The 21,604-nt window shown below is 35.6% G+C and overlaps 1 protein-coding gene across 1 annotated transcript; it reads right to left on the minus strand.

The window, feature by feature from the left end:
* Window positions 1–14,273: 14,273 nt before the first annotated feature.
* Window positions 14,274–15,931, minus strand: LOC131145549 (uncharacterized). Its single transcript, XM_058094692.1, has 2 exons — window positions 14,980–15,931; window positions 14,274–14,787 (listed from the first exon to the last, which is right to left on the minus strand). Exons 1-2 carry the CDS (start codon window positions 15,680–15,682, stop codon window positions 14,705–14,707), a joined length of 786 nt encoding a protein of 261 aa, XP_057950675.1. The 5' UTR covers window positions 15,683–15,931; the 3' UTR covers window positions 14,274–14,704.
* Window positions 15,932–21,604: the final 5,673 nt, after the last annotated feature.

A 21,604-nucleotide genomic window follows, 5' to 3' on the forward strand; every position in this document is an offset into this window, starting at 1 on the left:
CTCCAACCAAAGTTGATGCACAGTCTCTGCATATGTAGTGCTGGATTTGATATCAACCATCATTATGTTCTGCATCCATGTTATCACGATATCATTGCACCTCAGCCAATGTTCCATTAGAGGATCATTGGGGTCAGAAGGTTCACAAATGGTACCATCAATGAATCCGAGCTTGTTCTTAATCCACAAAGCCGTCTTCATGGATCTAGCCCAAGAATAGTAGTTGCTGCAGTCCAAGGTGTGTGTGATGAGCATGGCACCTGAACCATCGCTGCTGCCAATATAATAAGGACTGGTGGGTTGCGTTGGGTCGTGAGGAACAGCTCCTGGAGAATTGTTGTTTGGTTGCACAGGAATGGTGTTTGGTGGTGGATTTGGAGGAGTGGTTTGGCTGGTATTGAAGGATTCCTCCATCGTGGCTCTGATACCATATAAGACTTTGGCTCTGCTGCTATGGGTGAGAACCGCTGGGCTGTAATGGATCAAACACAGGGGAGAGAAGGAGAGAATGCAGAATAGAGGAAAGAATTATAATGGAAAGAATTCTCATGTATTTCTTCTGTATTGGATCAGTATATATATAGAGTACAAATGGAATCAAAATAGTTGGATGTTAACTACAGGAATAATATACGGTTATTCCTAACAATTTCCCTGTAACAGAATGGAGAAAATAAAACAAAATATAAAAAAAGAATTTCAGCAGTTATGGTTATGAACGGCTGTCTGCAGCCAGTTTAACTTTCTTCATTCTTCAACATCCACACGCAAGATTCTCGTGTATTTTTCTCTGTCGTATTGGCATGATATAGACTTCTATGATCACTTTAACCTTCCACAATGATGAAAATGGCTCACTCTCATGTTCACATGATTTTCATCAGCATGGAGAATGAATGGATGATGGGTACGAAAAGGGCAGGTGCCATTGTTTTCAGTTGAGGTTTTTTGGCCAATAAGTTGCAAGTTCTGGTGCATTTATATCTGTTGCAGCAAATATTATAAATTGAATGTTTGCAATCGCATAATCTGGCTTGCCAACTAGGGGCTCGTAATTGGCGGTTCAGAGCTGATTGGGAAGAGCCTGATTTGCACCTGACAAACCAAGTCTGGCTCATTATTATTCAGCCTGCCAATTTGCTTGTTTATTACCTGGGGCTTTGTAGGGAAATTATATCAGAAATTAGCATCCTTCCATCCACTGATGGTGAAAAAGGATCTGTAACCAAACCTTGGCTGTTGAGTTGAGGGCTTGATTTGAGTTGCAGTGTGAATAGGCACATTCTTATTTATGCCATATCGCAATTCAAGCATGGGACATGCATTCCACTGTTGTTCACCTAATGAAACTAAAATTGTTTGTACTTTTGCATGACCTTCTGAAAATCGGTCTTTGTGTTCAAGGTTAAAGAAAAATTATCTGCATCATATGCTAACAGAAAATATACTGCTACAGGGCATGAATTGTTTATCTCCATTTCAGAATATTAGTGTTACAGCTACTCCCTCTTTGACCATGTTTTCACTTTTTTGCACTTTTCTTTAATTCGTTTTCTTTTTTTTTTCGTATCATGGGTCGTTATGGCGGAGCACTGGGAGAGCATGGGGTTTCAGAAGAAGAAGTTGTTGGGCTTTTGTAGAGCCTAGTTGTGTTAAATTTAGATGATAACCCAACCTTTATTTAATGAGAGATTTCTACAGCCTAAGACCCTATGCGCAACATATAAAAGGATTGCTTTTTGGTGATTAGGGTTTGTGATCAAACTTCGCGAGAGAGCGAGAGAGAGAGTATTATATCGCTACACTCCCTGATAATAGTGAAATCCTCACAACTCCGTGGACGTAGGCAAAATTGCCAAACCACATAAATACTGTCTTGTGCGTGTGATTCATTTTTCTTTGGCGTGTATTCTTTCTCTATCTTGTTTCTCACAGGTTTTGGAATTTATTTTTAATTCCCAACAGAAGTCCACCTCCATTTTATTCTAGACTCTCACAAAAAAACAGAGTTAAAAATTTTAATGTAGGATAACTGCTACTAAGGTTCGCCAAAATGGGGTAATTATTTATCTTTTCTGTTTACGTAGAAAATAGAAGAGTTTAAATTAGCAAACTCTTATATCTTGTGAATTAACTTTTAACTGAACACTAGCCGCTGAGAATAAGACACTATTGATTAATGCCATTAGTACCAATGTGATCTTGTTATGGAGCTTATCTACTTTCTCAAAGTTATTGTTCAAACAGTGAGTTTGTGATATAAGCATATTTCAATATAATGCAGTGGATGACATGCTTCTTTATCAATCTTCTTTTTTAATGGGTTTTGATTTCATTAGTTTTGTACTAAATCTTGTTTTATGGTTTGAGTTTTTATGAATTATCAGATACCTGTGTTTATCTCACCAATCCTGTTTCTATGAAAAATGGACTTTAAAGTTTGAATTAAGTAAAATAATTAGAAAAACAGGGGATCTGGTTTCATTCCATCCCCCCCCCCCCCCCTTCCTTAGTTTATTTTACATTTTTTTTAAAGAGCCAGGATAGTGTTTTGCGACGAGACATGCCATACTGCTTCTGATGATATATTCCATGGGTGACAGGTAGTGCTGCAAGACAGTAACATTGTGAATTTCTGATGATTCAAGGTCAACTGCCGAGTGCTGACTTTTTGTTGGATGAGGTTCCAACCTGATCTGTATCATGTCTCTTGCCATCATAATTCTCAACGACTTTTTTAGTGTCTGGTTAAAAGATTTAAGAATCTGTAGTGTCATTGGTTTGGCTTCAACCAGAGACTTCTTTTAACCTCCAAAGGGTCCTTTTATGTGGTGCTCCATATTTCAAGTAATAAAATAATCTAGAAACTTAATTATTCATTATTGTAGGCTTTTCTATACATGATAGATGAACTAGAAGTTTAAATTTCTTTGAAATTGCTTCCAAACATAGCCTAAGTATACCACACTATATCATTTTTCCTGAGATAACTTTTATTCCAAATTGATTCATCTCTTTGTTGAAAGCTTTTATTATCATTTTCCCTTGCAGAGTTGTAGCTAAACCTTAATCTTCGAGTTTTTTCCCGTTATATTATTAAAATAAAATAAAATATTAATTAATACTCTATTTGGGAAAAAATTTCCCAAACTAATGCTCACGTAATCTCGCAGCTTGGTGCTGCGAGATTTAAAGGTCCATTGCTTCTAGTGGTGACGCGTGGCACGGTGGCTTGCCTCTTATCCAATTAAATCTCGCAAGTTCGTCCTACCAAATTTACCAGCCATCCCATTTCCCTTCTCTCGAATTCAAACACAAAGCTTTGAGGACGTGCCCAAGTTTCCTATTTCTTTTTTTCTTTTTTTTTGAGAGGTGTACAATTAAGTTTACTATTATACCTTCAAAGTATTTTTTTGAATGCGTAATTTACAGTTTATTGAATGATGAATTAGGTATTGTAAAATGAAGATAGTCTGTCAGCATTGATTAAATGATTATTTGTAAATTTGGAGGGTTTTTTTTTTTTTTTTTGAAATATGTTGAAAGAAAAATGACGGTGAAAATCATCTTCTTTTCCCTTAATTAATTATATGAATGAGAAATTCATATATAAAAAATATAAAATATAAAAGCATTGTCTTATAGATTGAGAATAGATTTATCATTTTTGATATTTTATTAATGAAAAAAATATGGAATGTAGGATTATTAAGGTTACGTTTTGATTTTCAAAGTAGTTATTCATAGGAATAAAATAGTTATAATAGAAGAACTTAGCAGTTTGTATTAAAAAAAATGTTATTATCATACATCAAATAAAAATCTTAAAATTTTTTATAATTCATAATAAGGAATTGATATGAAATAGTTATTTTCAATTTTATCATGGGCATGAAAATAACTACTTCTTTCTTACTTAATGTTAGAGACTCAAGGTATGATTTAAAAAAAAAAAAAAAGCAGCTCGGTGCAAAAAGCTTTCGCGTATGTGGGGTCTAGGGAAGGAGTGGACCACAATTGGCCTATAGTACTTAGCCTTACCTTACATTTTTGCAAGAGATTGTTTCTATGCCTCGAACCTGTGACCTCCACAGGTATGGTTTCAAAATATAGGTCTTAAATTCAAATTATTATTAATTAAATTATAACAAATTCAGACACTTCTAGATGTTATGATATCATTCAAACTTAAAATAACAAAAATTTTCTATCCATTGTCATTTTGGGTTAAGGCTTCCGCACTTTGCATGTTACAACATTTTGCAGTATTTAATTCTTTGGAGCAAAGGTCTAATCTTTCATTATTTAGTTAAATAAAAGTTATTTTATTCATCTCAATTTAATTTGATTTTTATATTCACTTGAGTTAAATTTGAAATTCATTAATTTGCACGGTAGTTGGTAAGTCAAATATCCTGCGAAACAAATTTTTTTATTGGACCAAAATAAAAACTAGTCACACAAAAACAAACAAACAACTAAGCAGACATATAAAATATATAAATAAATAAACTCAAAGACCAAGTTCTGGAGTATGAAGTGTGCACAAAACACATGACTATACAAATGAAATAAAAATAATCAAATGTTATACAAGTGAAATGAAAATAATTAATGATATATACAAATGAAAAAAATAATAATCAATACTATACAAATGAAATAAAAAATAATAAATGATATACATACAAATGAAATGAAAATAATGCTAAACTACTCGGTGCCGCAGCGAGGTCGTCTCCGGGGTTGTGGTGGCTGCCGTCTGTGTCTGCCCTCTCCCAGTTGGTAATCTGCATCAGGTGTCCTGTCCCTTTGTCCTGGATGTGGATCATCTCCACCAAGAGGTACTGCGTAATCTTCATCCATGCGAAGTGCACGCGATAAGAACTGATATGATGTCTCTGGACGAGAACAAGGCGGCATAGCCGGTGCATCGACCTCCTCCCCATCGAAAAGGTCGTCCAATAAAATTGACATTGATGGGGTGGCAACAGAGTCAGATGGGGCGTCAGCCGGTCTACTGGATGATCCCGCAATATCCGCTACAGTGGAAGACGCATATAGTGCTGACGGACCGAACACGTACTCCGCCTGTACAACCAGTGGCGAGGAGATGGGACTCATTGGATTACTAGAGGAGGCATGTCATCCTCCTCGTACTAGAGCAGGTCATCCTCCTCGTGCTAGTACATTAAGTCGAGCAGCTGGGATCCGTCGACCGTCCTCGTGGACAAGGTCCAATGCAGCACTCATCAATCGGTGGATAGTTAATAATGAGTTTGGTAAGATAACAATAACCTTAAAATGATAAGATCTAAATTTGGCTTTACAGGGGTTTGTTTGGGATTGAGGAAAGGTATAACTATGATATTTAATTTTCATAAGTATAAGTTAAGAAATAAAAGCAATATTGAATAAGGAAAAATATATAAAATTGGACTAAATAAAAACTAGATCTATACTTAGGTTTGCATGAGCATTAATTTTTTCTTTTCCCTTTTTGAAAAAAAATTTCTCCATTTAACATTATAGGTCGTGCCTCTCACTATTCAATAATAACTAAGAAAATTTTGTTTTACTATTATCATGACTCACTACTTTCAAACTTTTATCGTGTCATCTCCTAAGAGGACGATTTTACTTTTACAACTATGTCATTTTTTTTTTCTAAATTTTTAGGCCATCCATGATTTCTTTTTGTCCTCATTTACAATTGTCAATCTTCACAAATTATAAAAATTTCTCTTTAGCTAGTCAATTTATGTTGTTTCTAAAGGGTTGCCATCTATTAACTAACCATGTGATATTGACATTGAACACAATTGATATCATATCATTATTGCCACGTGGTCTTCTATACATAATATCATTAATTTATTATTTTACTTTAGTATGGCAAATTAAAATTAATGTTTCAATTTCATAAGATTGTACACCTAGTAATTATTAGAAAATATTTTCTTAGTATTATGATTTCTTCACACACTATGATATACATTTAATTAAAGTACTAATCTACATGGTTTCCAATGGTCCAAAAAAAGTAACATTGATTATTTAAATAAAAATAATTTCCAAATCAAGTGATAAAAAAATAAAATGTATATGAGCAGTAAATTTCACAGGCACAGAACATGAAAAAAAATATAGAAAAACGCAAATAAATTAAAACTAACCTTCATCCAAATGCAGCTATGAATCCAAAAAATCCAAACCAAGTTATGAAACAAATTGAACTCAATGCAACAAATTCAAACTCAGTAAGTAAAACCAATGAAACTCAATGATTCGCGCTTTTGCTTTACGGTAAAGAAAAAATATCTATCCTATTTTCTCCTTTAAATAACTTTCCTTGCCTTCGAACGGTCACCCGCAATCTCCCGAACGGTCACCTGCAATCTCTTGCCGTCCTCTCCCTTTGCAAATGGTCATCTGAAGGCTCGTGAGTGAAATGAACGGGGCAAGGGCAGATGAAGCAAATCTCGCAGGATGGACCTACGAGATTTTCCACGTGTCATATGCCGTGCCATTTCCGAGAAAAATCTCACAAGACTATCCTACGAGATTTCTGTCACGCGTCACTAGCATGTTGGTTGTTTTTTTAAATCTCATAGGACGAAGTTGCGAGATTTTCTGCACCAGGGTTCACAGGTTTCTAGCACGTGTTAAATCTTGTAGCTTGGTGCTGCGAGATTACGTGAGCATTAGATTAGAAAGTTTTTTCCCAAATAAAGTATTATTTAATATTTTCTTTTAATTTAATAATAAAACGGGAAAAAACTCCTTAATCTTCACCAGCACAAGCTCCTTCAGCTAGCAGCACCGATGCAAGCTCCTATTGTTCCCTTCTGTGGAAAGAATAAGGTTTCTCGGCGAAGTGGTTTGAATTTGGTTTGAAACTGGTGAGAATTCTTGTATCATTCTTCGGACTGCAAACCCAATGCTGGATGATTCAGAAATGTAATAAACATAGCTGAGGTGAGAATCATTGGCTAGGACACCGGGGAATTGGGAGTTTGAGTTCAAAGAATCTGTGGCCTTGAAGCATGTGTAAAGCACTTTCTTTAAGGTGATATATGCCCCCACTTGAACAAGTATGCTACAGAGTTTATCACAAATCATCTCTAGAATAGAATAAAGTTGCCCAAAATTTGCAAATAGCAAATTGAAGATTTCTCTTCAGAACTTCTCTAAGAATAAGTGTGTATAACTGAGAAGGCAAAATAGAGAAGAAAATGAATTTGTATGTCTAGACAATATGTTATTTTCTATCATTATTTGCTTGCAGTCATATCATTTCAATTTTATTGTAACTATCCAAAAATTACAAAAATCAAAATTTAGTCCACAATATCTTACTTATACATGTGCGTGTCTTTTTATATGTTACCATATAAATCCCTTCGAAGATTTTGCTGAAGCACACAACTAAAGAAGCACATGACCTCACTTATATTAGAACAAGCACACAGCCTCGGTTGTATTACAATCTAGACTTTCAACACCATTATCTGAACTGCTGGTGGATTCAACGGGTCATTGAGTTGAGTTCACTAATCAACAATGTTTTTCCTTTATTTTCTTTTTGTTAGTTGTCTGGCTTCATGAAGCAAAATATCCAAGTTGGTATTGTTGAATAGCTGGAGCTAGAGACGCGGTGCCGTGTGTGAGCTGGTGTCGCATGCAAGCTGGTGCAAGCCACGTTGAGCTGTGTCCGCGGCTATTGATTGTCGATTTGTTGTAATTCCTCAATCACCATTTATTGTATTTCCTCCAGCCATCTATAAATAGAGAAGAGAGGTGTGTAGAACAGTGTGTGAGGAAGAGTGAAGAGAGAAGAGAGAGAGAGCTGCCTCTAAGAGATTGTATTCTTTCCTGGTTTAATAGTGACTTGTGGTGTGCTCTGTGGGCGTAGGTCAATCTAGACCGAACCACGTAATTTCTGGTGTCTCTCAATTTTCTAGTGTTTTTTTATTGCCCACAGGGTCCTAACAAGTGGTATCAGAACCTAGCTTGGGGCAAAAACGTCAGATTGGAGAAATTCATTGAAAATCGAGCCCTGTCTATTGTCTTAAAATTAAATTTTGAGGCCACCATCACGTTCATCTCGTCGAGACGAAGCCAACGGTGCAAACCAGAGCTCAAAAGGAGCCCAAACAGCACCACACGCGCCAACGCGTGCCTCACTGGAGTCGTTCGTGTCTTCATGCACCAGTGATCTACTGGCCACGCCCCCGCACGCGCTCCACGCATCTTCCTCACACGGCTACTTCGACCCGACCCAGTAACCCGCTCCAGATCTACACCCAAATCTATATCCGGTTGATCCAAACCAAACCATCCGTCCACATCAGCGGGCCCTGTGCTTTTTCGGCGCCTCGTCAGCCCCTGCGTCACCCCACCATGTCAGCTGCCACGTCAGCACTGGGACCCATAGAATTTTCCAACAGGTGGGCCCACAGTGCCACTTTAGCAAACGGTGCCAATGACGCCATCAAGAATATTTCGTCAGTCAGAGGAATATTTTGTTATAGTTGACCAAATTTAACCAAGTTTGACCAGATCTTTGATCGGGCTTTTCGGAGCCATTTGGGATCCTTTTTTTGAACAACTTAAACCATTTCTAAGGTTTTCGGACGTTCCAAATCTAACTGTACTATCCATTTAAGCTAATTCCATCTCTAGATCAGCAAATCGAGATGTTGAACAAAAAGAGCTCAAAGATCGAGATGTTTAACGGCAACAATTTCGGGTTCTAGAAGATGTAGATTGAAGATTACTTGTTTGGGAAGGAGTTGTACTTACCATTGAAGGGAAAGTCAGGATCTATGAACGAGGATGAGTGGGAGTTGCTTGACTAGAAAGCTCTCAGAGCTTTCAGAATGACGTTATCAAAGTCTAAGACATTTAATATCAAGCACATATCATCCACCAAGTCTTTGATGGATGCGCTTTCTAACATGTACGAGCAGTCGTCAGCCGTTGATAAGGTACATCTTATGAAAAGGTTATTTACTATGACTATATCTGTAGGTGAAAGTTTTAGCAGACATTTGAATAGTTTCAACAAGTTGTCGGATTAACTCACTTTAGTCGGGATTACATTTGATAATGAGATTCATGCACTACTGATTCTTAGTCAGTTGCCTGAAAGTTGGAATGGTATTGTTACTGCAATTAGTACCTCCGCAGGAAAATCAAAGCTTGTATGCGATGAGGTCGTCAGCATGATTTTGCCGAAATAAATCAGAATGTAATCAAACCATGGTTCCACTTCGAGTTCAGCCTTGAACATGGAAAGTCAAGGCAGAGGAAACAGGCATGGACGATCAAACAACCGCAGCAGATCTAGGCCCAGGCGGTCTAAATCTAGAATTCCAGAGGTTCTCAGGACATAGGTTCCTAGGGCACAAAAAATATTGAGTGCTGGAACTGTGGAAAAACTAGTCATTATAAGAACCAGTGCAAAGGTTTGAAGAAAGAATATGAGACAAAGGCGAAGACAGAAGTAAATGTTGCTTTAGAAAATGATGGTATGTTGATCTGCTCTTTGGAGAGCAAAAAGGAGTCTTGGGTATTAGACTCTGAAGCTTCATTCCATGCCACTTGCAGTAGAGATTGCCTAGAGGAGTATACACCAGGTGATTTTGGTAAAGTATACCTTGACAATGATCAACCTTACAACATTGCCGACAAGGGGACAGTGAAGATCAAGATGAACGGGTCAGTATGGAAGCTGAGAGATGTCAGATATATTCCAGACTTGAGGAAGAATTTGATCTCAGTTGGTTAACTGATAGGTGAAGGATATAACACAACTTTCATTGGTGATGAATGGAAGATTTCGAAGGGTGCACTGACGACGATTGCACGAGGAAAGAAAAGTGGTATTCTTTATGTAACTCCTAATGCATGCATGTCTATTATAGTTGCTATAGGAAATGATGATAGCAACATTTGGCATCAACGACTCAGACACTTGAGTGAGAAGAGACTCAAGGTGATGCACTCAAAGGGAAAGTTGAGTGATTTACAGTCAGTGAAAATTGACACATGTGAGAATTGCATATTTGGGAAACAGAAGAGGGTCAGTTTTCAAACGAACACCAGTACCTCAAAGAAGGAGTGACTTGAGCTAGCCCATTCAAATGTATGGGGACCAACGGCCATTTCATCCACAAGCGGGAAGCATTACTTCATGACATTTATTGACGATCATTCTCGGAAGGTATGAGTTTACTTCTTGAAATATAAATCTGATGTTTTTTATGCTTTTATAATTTGGAAAGCAATGGTAGAAAATGAAGCTGGTTTGAAAATCAAGAAGTTGAGAACCGATAATGGTGGTGAGTATGATGACATCGAGTTCAAGAAATTCTGCTATAAGCATGGTATCAGGATGGAAAGAACTATGCTAGGTACGCCTCAACACAATGGCGTAGCTGAGCGGATGAATAGAACATTGATAGAAAAAGCCAGAAACATGCATATGTAGTCAGGCTTACCAAAGATGTTTTGGGCAGAAGCAATCAACACAACAACTTACTTAATTAACAAGAGTCCATCAGTACCATTGGACTGTAGTCTACCAGAAGAAGTATGAAGCGTTAACGAGGTAAGACTTTCACATTTAAGAGTTTTTGGTTATGTTGCATATGTACATATCAATGATCATGTTAGGAATAAGCTTGATCTGAAATCCCGGAAATGCACCTTCGTCGGTTATGGTGGAGATGAATATGGGTATCGTATTTGGGATGATGAAAACAAAAAGGTGATCAGAAGCAAAGATGTGATTTTTGATATAAAGATAATGTACAAAGATAAACACACGACAGAACCTACAGAGTTTGAAACAACTTATGTAGATGTGGATGATGTCCTATAAGGTGTAAGGACACGTCAGCGGAACACCGAGAATCCTCAGTAGAACACCAAGAATCCTCAGGTGGAGGAACCTGTAGAGCAGATTGTTGAACCACCATCTCCTACTCCAGCTCCAAAGTTTAGGAGATCTTCTCGGCAGCATGTACCAAATAGGAGGTATGTGAATCATTTACTTCTTCCAGATGGAGGAGAACCTAAATGCTATGTTGAAATATGTCAGGTAGGAGATTCGAGCAAGTGTAATCTTGCAATGAAAGATGAAATGAAGTCTCTTACCTCTAACAAAATATGAGAACTAGGTAAGTTGCCCAAAGGTAAGAAGGCTTTTCACAACAAATGGGTGTACAGGATTAAAGAAGAGCATGATGGATCCAATAGGTATAAAGCCCGGTTAATAGTCAAAGGTTTCGAACAGAAGGAAGGAATTGACTACATTGATATTTTTGCACCAGTTGTGAAGCTGACAACTATTAGATCTATCTTGAGTATTGTTGCCTCTGAGGGCTTACATCTTGAGCAGTTGAACGTGAAGACGACATTTCTTCATGGTGATCTTGATAAGGAAATTTATATGCAACAGTTAGAAGGTTTCCCAGTTAAAGGTAAAGAGAATCTTGTATGCAAATTGAAGAAGAGTTTGTATAGTCTCAAAAAAGCTCCTAGGCAGTGGTACAAGAAATTTGATAGTTGTACACAAAGAAATAATTTTTAGAAGTGCAATGTCAACCACTGCTGCTACTCCAAGAGGTATTGTACTAGCTACATTATCCTATTGTTATATGTTGATGATATGCTAGTCGTAGGATCAGATATAGAAGAAATCAAAAAATTGAAACAGCAATTGTCAAAAGAATTTGATATGAAAGACTTGGGTCCTGCAAAGCAGATTCTTGGGATGCGGATCTCTAGAGATAAGCAACAAGGTATGTTGCGGTTATCTCAGTCAGAGTACATTAGCCGTGTTTTACAGAAGTTTAACATGAGCAGCGTCAAGGCAGTAAATACACCACTGGCAGGTCACTTCCATTTCTCTAAGGATCAGTCTCTCTAGATAGATGAAGAAAAAGATTTTATGGCTAAGGTACCATATGCCTCAGCCGTTGGAAGTCTCATGTATGCTATGGTTGGTACCAGACCAGATATTGGCCAAGCAGTGGGAGCTGTCAGTAGGTATATGTCAAATCCAAGAAAGACTCACTGGGAAGCAGTGAAGTGGATTTTGAGATATCTACGTGGCACTATTGATAAGTGCCTATTTTTCAGCAAAAGCGATTTGAAAATTCAAGGGTATGTAGATGCTGATTTTGCAGGTGAAATTAATCATCGCAGAAGCACCACCAAGTATATATTTACTGTTGGCACAACAGCTATTAGTTGGATGTCACAGATATAGAAGATTGTTGTTCTATCCACTACAGAAGCTAAGCAAGTAGCAGTGACAGAAGCCAGTAAAGAGATGATTTGGTTTTAGGGTTTGTTAAGAGAGCTTGGATTAAAGTAGGGGAGGAATGTTTTGTACAATGACAGTCAGAGTGCGATACATCTGGTAAAGAACTCAGCATTTCATTCCAGAACTAAACATATTGGATTGCATTATCACTTCGTCAGACCTCTAATAGAGGACGGCGTGTTGACACTGGAAAATATCCAGGGTAGCAAGAATTCGGCAGATATGTTAACAAAGGTGGTGACTACAAAGAAGTTGAAATTGTATTCAACTTCAGTTGGTCTTCATGCCTAAAGACATATTTGAGCACATCATTTATCACTGGTTGAGGAGGCATCTCCATCTCCAAGTGGGAGATTGTTGAGTAGCTGGAGCCAGAGACACGGTGCCATGTGTGAGTTGGTGCCGCGTACAAGTTGGAGCAAGTCGCGTTAAGCTATGTCCGCGGCTATTGATTGTCGATTTGTTGTAATTCCTCAATCACCATTTATTGTATTTCCTCTAGCCATCTATAAATAGAGAAGAGAGGTGTGTAGAACAGTGTGTGAGGAAGAGTGAAGAGAAAAGAGAGAGAGAGAGCTGCCTCTGAGAGATTGTATTTTTTCCCGGTTTAATAGTGAATTGTGTTGTACTCCATGGACGTAGGTCAATCTAGACCGAACCACGTAATTTCTGATGTCTCTCAATTTTCTGGTGTTTGTTTATTGCTCACAGGGTCCTAACAGGTATTCTTTATTCTACCCTCATATTTTAGTTAAAAAATAATAATGCCAAGGCTACTATTTGGTAGTCTCTCATCATATACAACTATGTTTATCCATCATTTCTTTATTTATGCTATTGCCGTTGCTGCTGTTAGAATTTCACCAGTTGGTCCACAATAAGTTTGCTTGTCACTTGTGTTTACTTCAGAAATGGCCCACATTTGTTGCTATTACTATTCTCTAGACTCAAATTCAAACAGACTGAAGTAATGTTTTGTAGAAGACGTCTAAATATCCAGTGGAAGTGACAGCATCCCTTTCCTGTTTTTCTTTTTATTCAAGCCAGTTGTTCATCATTACTTGACAGCTGAAATTTTAGTTATTGCTATCTTATATAAGTGGATAATTTTAATTCTTCTATTAGTTTGTTGTCATTATTATCAGTGACTCAAAATCCATTGTACAACTCCCTTTTCTGTTGGGTGTTAATAATTCCATCATAAAAGTTGGATTAATACCTTTATACCGGACATCTTTTGGCCTTTTTAGTGGGATGTTTGGGTGTATCAACTTTATAATGCATGTTTTCTCTTGTACTCTTCCTCCCCTTAATCTGTTTCTATCAACGGTCTACAAGTGGCTATTTTTATCTAATCGTCATTAGGGTTACCATTTTCAACAGTTAACCCTTGAAAGAAATCGTATTTTACATTTACAACTGTAAGACTAATGTCAAGCTATGTAGCAAACACATGGAGGAATATCATTCTGCAACAAAAAATCAGGGGAAATCAGAAGTTTTTTAATAACATTCTCTATAATATCTTCTAGTTGTATACCAAATTATAGAAGCACTTTGGATCTCTTTCTGGTCATCCATTTTAAGAGGACCCTTGATAGTCAGGCCAATATTAATGGGGTTTTTAGTTTTGGTTGAGAGGAATAACGATACAAGATCACTAATTCTTATCTAGTTTGTCTTGAAAATGATTCACAGGCATCAATGATTGAGGCTAAAGCTTGAGCTTTCTGAAGAACATCGAGTTCAAAGTTACAGATATATGAATTGAATGTAAATACCTTATATATATGTGTGGTATGCATGTAGGTATTCTATGTGCAGTGAACATACACAATTGTCTTAGTTCATGATTGCATCACCAATGCCCCAATTTTCCTACTCCATCACATGCATTTGCATTGTTTTCCCAGATATAGTCATTCGGTGGCCTATGAAAATAAATTTTAACTCCTGTATATTTTATTATAAAAGAGAAAAAAAAAAACATGAATATTGAAAGGAGATTGTTCGCTTATCAAGATCAGATCAATAGAGAGGGGGAAAGGGAGAGAGGGGGGGAGAGAATCAGAGACAATAGTTAAGAGAGATGTCCTTAGCCAGGGAATTATTGGGCGTGTATGTGAACGTGACCCAGTCTGTCCTGTCCACTTACGCCCACTTGTTCAAACCAGCTGTTATCTTACTTCCAATCCCTCTCTTGGGTCCTACCTTCTCGTGTGATGGCCGTCAAATCCTCTTCTTTCCCTCGTTCTTTCTCTCCAATCTCCATTTGCAGCATTTTATAGACCAATACCCCCCCCCCCCCTCCCCCCCTCTTCCCTTGTAGCTCCTTTTATGATATAACAATTCAGCTAATGCAGTATCTCATTCAACCTTCCAGGCATACAGAAACAAGCAGAACTCTGATGACCCGCCTGCACAAAGCCCCTCCACTGACCCAGAAATCTCTGGTGACAGTGGTGTGGATGTGAGGGATGATAATGGTGATGATGACAATGTTGATACTGTTGATGGAGACGTGTGTGACAAAGTTGGCTTAAAAATGAACAATGCATTCCTTAATCCAGGACTAAAGAGCCAGTCATGGACATCCCAATACACTTCAACTCTTACCTTATTGACATGAATGGATTCATTACCTCTAAATTTCCATTGAAGGTGCTTCACATGAATGACCAGAACCCCATCTATCCTTATCTCCATCTCTGGTTCCACCCCCCTGAAAGAACTGCCATTACTTATGCTTCCACCCCCACTATTGCTGTTTCTGCACTTGCACTCAACTGAAATTTCATGGAATCTCCCCTTCTCATGGAACTTGGCTTTTGTGATGAATTTCTTCTTACCAAATACATGTTCCTTCTTTGAGACCAAAATGGGATCAATAAGTGCTGGCCTACGCCCAGTTTTCCTGTAGGCTTCTTTCTTTAGATCGCCAAGGAGGAGCACCACCTCCTCGTCACAAACAACTGCAACATAGTACTCCGAGTTCGGCTCTGTTTCACCATTGAATTTTGCAGCTTTGAGGTCCCAGAAGACATCAACAGCTCTGCCATCCACTTCAAAGCGCTTGGAACCTTGTTTCCTCCAAAAGTACCATGGCTTCAGCTCAACCTTGCAGGTATACTGCTTCTCTCCTTCCTCTCCTACTGATACAGAGAGACCACGGAGTAGCAAGTTCTTGCACCATGTGATTGTGATCAAACGGGACTGGTCAGTGAGTTTTGTTCGATAAACAGACATGCAAACACTCTGTCCAGACCTGCCTACGGCACCCAAATCATCAGTAGGCTTGTCGCCGGAAGAAAAGAAGCAAGCAGGAATCCCTATTGGGTCTTGCATCGTACCGACTATCGACAGGCGCTGGCTTTCTAAGGTAGGTATCAGTTATGAGGTGGGCAAATTAATTCAGGGCAAGAAAAAAGGAGCAAGCAGGATGAGGACGGAGGGTGAATGAGCTGGATTGAGAATATTTACATGTAGAGAGTGAGAGAGATCTTATTCACAACAGTGTAGGCGACAGATGATGCCAGAGGTGTTCTTGGCAGCATTTATGGAATAAGAAGTGTTTCTTAACTGGCAAAGAGATGGCAGATAAGTTAAGAGGGAGTGGAGAACAACCCTTTTTATATTGTACATTATCTGTGACCCTGTTCAAGCCCGCTCACCTGGATTGATTTTATTAATAACATTTTCTTAATAGTTTTTTGTTCACTTTATGGGTATGTTATTTATAATTAATTTTTATTTTAATTTTTCTGGTTTATTGAATCCAATGTGGTTTTGCTTCTCTTTTACTTTTAAATATTTATTTCCTTGCATGGTAAAAAGCAGAGAGGCCCTTCTTCACCAGATTTGGTGTATGGATTTCTACGTGAGTCCTTGGAAGCTTGACAGCACGTGATGTGGGTGGGTGAAGGGCGGTCAAAATAAAAATTAAAAAAGAAGAGTTGATTTTCCAATGTGGGAATTTTTTTATCATTATTATTATTATTATTATTATTATTATTATTGTTGTTATTGTTTTAAGGATGCTGTATAAAATAATGCATGTGAAGATTTTTAACCTTTTACCCTTTTCCAAAGATGTTGCAGTGAAGGAGAGTGAGAGAGGAATCTGAGGAGGGTTATGTTGTGTTGCAGAAAAAGTGTGGGGGATCTGCTGTTGCAGCTGCAGATCTGGTCCATTTCCAAGGCTTCCCCTCCACTCAGATCCTGAGACAAGAAGCAAGAACACGATTCATAAATGAATTTAATGAATAATCACCCTTAATCTAGTGGTCTTATGGCTTTAAAAACAGGATGGGAAAGAACATAACTAGTGGTTTTAGGACTGGAAACTTGCAAGCGATTAAAATGACATGGTCGGAGTGAAGGTTAAATGGTGGGGTTCAAAAACAAAGAAAGGTCATGGAATTCAGAGAACATAACCCATGGCTGCATCGTCCCGATGGTAACTAGTGACCACATTGATAAGGATAAAAGTGGTCAATCCCCTCATCGACGACAAACCCCACCTCCCTTTCTCTTTCAAGTTTAGAGAGAGTGAGAGAGAGCTACCTGGGTTTCTTTTGATTTAAGTTGCTATATTTTTTTTAGAATAAAGTAAACTCCTTTGAGATTTAAAAAATTCTATAAATTTTTCTTGAGATTTGAAATTTTGAGGCGCAAACCTTCTCTAACTTCCTGAATTTTCAAAAAAGGTCTGAAAAATCATATGAATAGAGTTAAGTATCTGAAAAATCAAATGTTAAGGAGATTTGTAAAAGTTTTGGAATCTCAAACAAGGTTTGCACTTTTTTTTTGGGGATCAAATCGCACGTTTATGAGATTTTTGAATTCTTAGGAGAGGTTCGTATCTTCTTGTCAAATCTCATATGCCATATGTCTAATTTTTTCTTTCAATTTATTTTGAAGGAGAAGGAAGAAGAAAGAAAATGAGGTTCATTAATTATTTGCATATCTTAGGCATTGCAGGACTTGCATTTTTTGAAAACAGGATAACCTACCATCCAAATCAAATCAAACATGTTCAGTGCCTATGCCTAAGCCTGCCTTCCAATCCCCAAGTTTTTGAAAACAAAATCCTTTTTCTTGATTCGCAGGGAACCATGTTTCGTGCTTTCATGTGAATGGCAGTACATGGGCTCTTCTCAAGCATCAATAATTGAAGTCGTGTACTTTATATAGAACAAGCAGCATGGACTGTTACAAAGCTTAGGTAGTCTTGTCCTAAGAAGGCTGATGAAGGGGATAGCCATTTGTACCACAAGTTCAGAAGAGGTTTGGACACCCTGCCAAAAGGAAGATGAATAATTTCATTTCTATGTACCAATATTAATGTGCAAGAGCTTGAAGTTTTGAACATCTCAACTAGTTTTTTATCTTCTAATTTTATAATTTGAATAATACTGGTAAAAGTAAGACATGACAAACAACAATGATTGTAGCAAGGGAGAGAGGTCGCCCTCACGGGCATGGCGCGGTGGAAAGACATCACACGTAAAAAGGAGCATCGGATGTTCAATTTCAGGTAGATACACTCACGGAACTAGCGGTACCTGCGGATGGTGAGAATTTACTCTGTGAGCCAGCGGGACCGTGAATGGTAAGAGTTCGCTCTGTGAGCCAGCGGGGACCGTGAATGGTGAGAGTTTTCCGTAAGCCAGCGAGGACCGTGAATGGTAATGAAGATGTGTTCCGGTGGTTGGGTTGGCCGAACGTCCAACTGATGCACGGAAGTCGTGTCAGCATTCCAGATTTTACTTGATCAGCGAGACTTAGGGAGAGAGGCCGTCAAAAGTGAGGGTTTATCAATAAATAAATAGACGTACCGCCCTTCTTTAAAAAAAAAAAAAAAAAAAAAGTAGCAAGGGGGAGAGGTCTAGCTCATAACTATGGACATTATTTTTAGATATATTGGTTGAGACTATGTAACATACGCTTTACTTTATTATTAAAATGTTATTATAAATATTATAATTTAAAACATAATAGAAATAAATTACAAACATTTTATCTCAAGATTACTTGGTCGATTTCTTTTGACTAATTAATTTCTAAATATATTATTAAAAAAATATTCTTACCATATTATCAATTAATAGTATCAACTTTAGAAATAAAACAAAAATTAAATTGGCTAATTTAAAATATTTTTTAAATAAAACATGCAATTAATTTATGAGTCAACTCATGCATTTCATGAATGCACCTCATTCATTAAAAAGGTTCTATAAATACATATCTTAAATTATATGTGTTATGATAATAAGTATGTTATTTATTTATTTAATTTATCAAAAATTAATTGATTCTTACAATTTTATTTTATTTTTAATTTAAAATTACCAAAATTAGCATGGCTTTTGGAGGCCAAAGAGACTTCTTCTTCTTCTTTATATATATATATATATATATATATATACCAATGCAATGTACAAGATATTGAAATGTTTAATTTGTTTTGTACAATATATAATTAATTTTTTAAGTACGATGCAATATATAAATATAAATTTATTGGCAAAATATTATTTTAAAAATTATAAATTAAAATATATAAAAAAAAAACTAATTATAAGTGTAATATTTTTTGCTCTCTCTGAAATAAATCTTAGGTTGCATGGGATGGGGAATGAAGAATAAAAAATTAAATTGACTAATTTAGGATAGTCTCTAGCCAAAATATTTAATTAATATATATATGTTACCTTACAAATTTAATGAATATATTTCCTAAAAGATCCCACAAACACATCTCTTAAGTTTTTTGGGCTATTATAATTATATTACTTATGTGTAGAAAAAAAATTAATTAATTCCTATAATATTATTTTTCAAAATTATTAGAATTTAGCACTTGGGTTTGGAGCCCAATGAGGATATCTTGTTTTGCTTCATGTATATAATTGCAGAGACCATGTATAATGCACAAGATATTATTAAATTTAGATAAAAAATAAATTTATTAATTCTAATTAAGAATTTACTTGTCTTTTTAATATAAAAATATTTTTTTCATTTCTAATTACTAAATTTAGACATTTGCATCAATTGAATAATCAAATATTTGACTGTTTTGTCATTTGGGTCAAGTAATAAAATCGGTTCAATCTTTTCCTAATTTAAAAGAGACCGTCCCTAAAAATCAATTAAAAATATAATTAAACTATTACATTTATTTCTCCAAATACTCCTCACCTAGCATAATCCTTAGTTTTCATTTGCTTAGTTCAAACACTTTTTTCTTTTGTTACTTCTATCTTTATTAATATAGCAAGTAATTCAAAAAAGGGAAAAAAATCCACGCATGAGATGAATTCAAATCATGTCCTCTTTCTTATATGTCGGCGAATCCGAGAGCCTATTTTAAGGGCCTTACACCATGTATTTGGTAAGTTAGACACCCCGACAAACTTTATTAAATCCCGGAAAATATAGAGAGGGGAGAGAGAAATGCATTAATTGTATCATTTCTTTACCCATTAGCCACCCATATGCACTTTAAATAATTGGCTTAAGGTATATCCATATAATTATATGGATCATGAATAGTTTACCTATTTAGACTCAAAAATTAAATGGGTGAAAACCAAATGTGCCCGCTTAACCCGTCTATGCATTTAAAATTTCAAACTATGGTTAACTTATAATAGTAGTTAATTTAATGCTCCTTGTTTGAAACTACATTATGATTATTTAATTAATATTATAACTTGAATATTTATGTACATATACAATTACATAATTATGGATAATTTAGTTTGAATATTTTTTACATAATTATTTATGTAATTGATTTGGTTTAGTTATCCAATGAATTAATATGCATACACATATACATAAAATGTAATTATGTACACATGCAATATGATGTTGGTTGCATCACTCAATTGAAACTAAATTACGTAATTAAGTAATTAATGTTATAATTCAAATTATTTACGTAACTAAAACTATACTTTGAAAATCTATGTATGTAATTACGTAGTTATGGATAGTTAATTTTGAATATGCATGTTATTACATCATTATATATGAAGATAATTGGTTCGACTCGTTATCCAAACCAATTAATTATGTTATGTGCACAATTATATAATTTGTTAACGTATGTTTATTATTATGATACGTAATTTTGGTACTTATTCCACTCACAAATTAAAACGAAACTGTGTAGTAATTATGTAATTAATTACATAGTTAATAGATATATATATATATATATATATTATATTATTATTATGATACATAATTTTGGTACTTATTCCACTCACAAATTAAAACTAAACCGCGTGTAGTAATTATGTAATTAATTACGTAGTTAATAGTGTATATATATATATATATATATATATATATATATATATATGAAAAACTATAATTTGAAAATCTATCTATGTAATTATATTATTCTAGACAATTAATTTTGAATATGTATGTCATTACATAATTATATACTAGTATAGACCACGTGCTATGCACAAGGGTATAATTTTAAAATATAAGTCTTAAATTCAAATCATTACTAATTAAATTATAAAAAACCTCATGCTATGAACAGTTATGGTTTTATATATAATTAAAATTAGTAAATAGAGTTTCAATTTCATGTGTTAAGTCAAAAATAATTTTAAAACATTGCTAAGAAATTAATAAAATTTTGACAACATTTCTTATATATTTGAAATGTCACACATTTTAACCAGCAAAAGTTCAAATAAGTTTGATTTTAAATGAACATATATTCAAATTTAAATACTCAATTTGAACTCTCAAAGATAACTACCAAGCAATCAAATCTACTAAAATTTATGCCTACATCGATGCTAGTTGTTTACAATTTTTATTTTTTTAAGATTAGAATGTTATCATGTATTTGACATTCATGCTCTAATTCAAAATTTCGAAAGACCTTCATGAATTACTCTAATAGTTAAGTTTTAATTATACAACTTTCCTTTATATTTCAAACATTCTACACTTTTTTTACTTGAAAAAAATTCATAAACAGTTCTATATAATTCTTATTGATACCATAATATTCACATGATTATAAAATTTACAAAATTTATTCCATCTCATTAGACTTGTTTAAAAACTAACAATCCAAGTCCATGGTCGTGCTTCATTGTAATTCCGCCCATTTTGCCCTCCTCGAAAAAAATCTCATTTTTGTTTGATTATTCCTTGGAATACACCACCTCCTAACCAAGTAATACTGCTATTAAATATTAATAAAGGATTTATGTATTGAAACAT

This window comes from Malania oleifera, chromosome 13, assembly GCF_029873635.1.
Source record: "Malania oleifera isolate guangnan ecotype guangnan chromosome 13, ASM2987363v1, whole genome shotgun sequence".
Classification (NCBI taxonomy): domain Eukaryota; kingdom Viridiplantae; phylum Streptophyta; class Magnoliopsida; order Santalales; family Ximeniaceae; genus Malania; species Malania oleifera.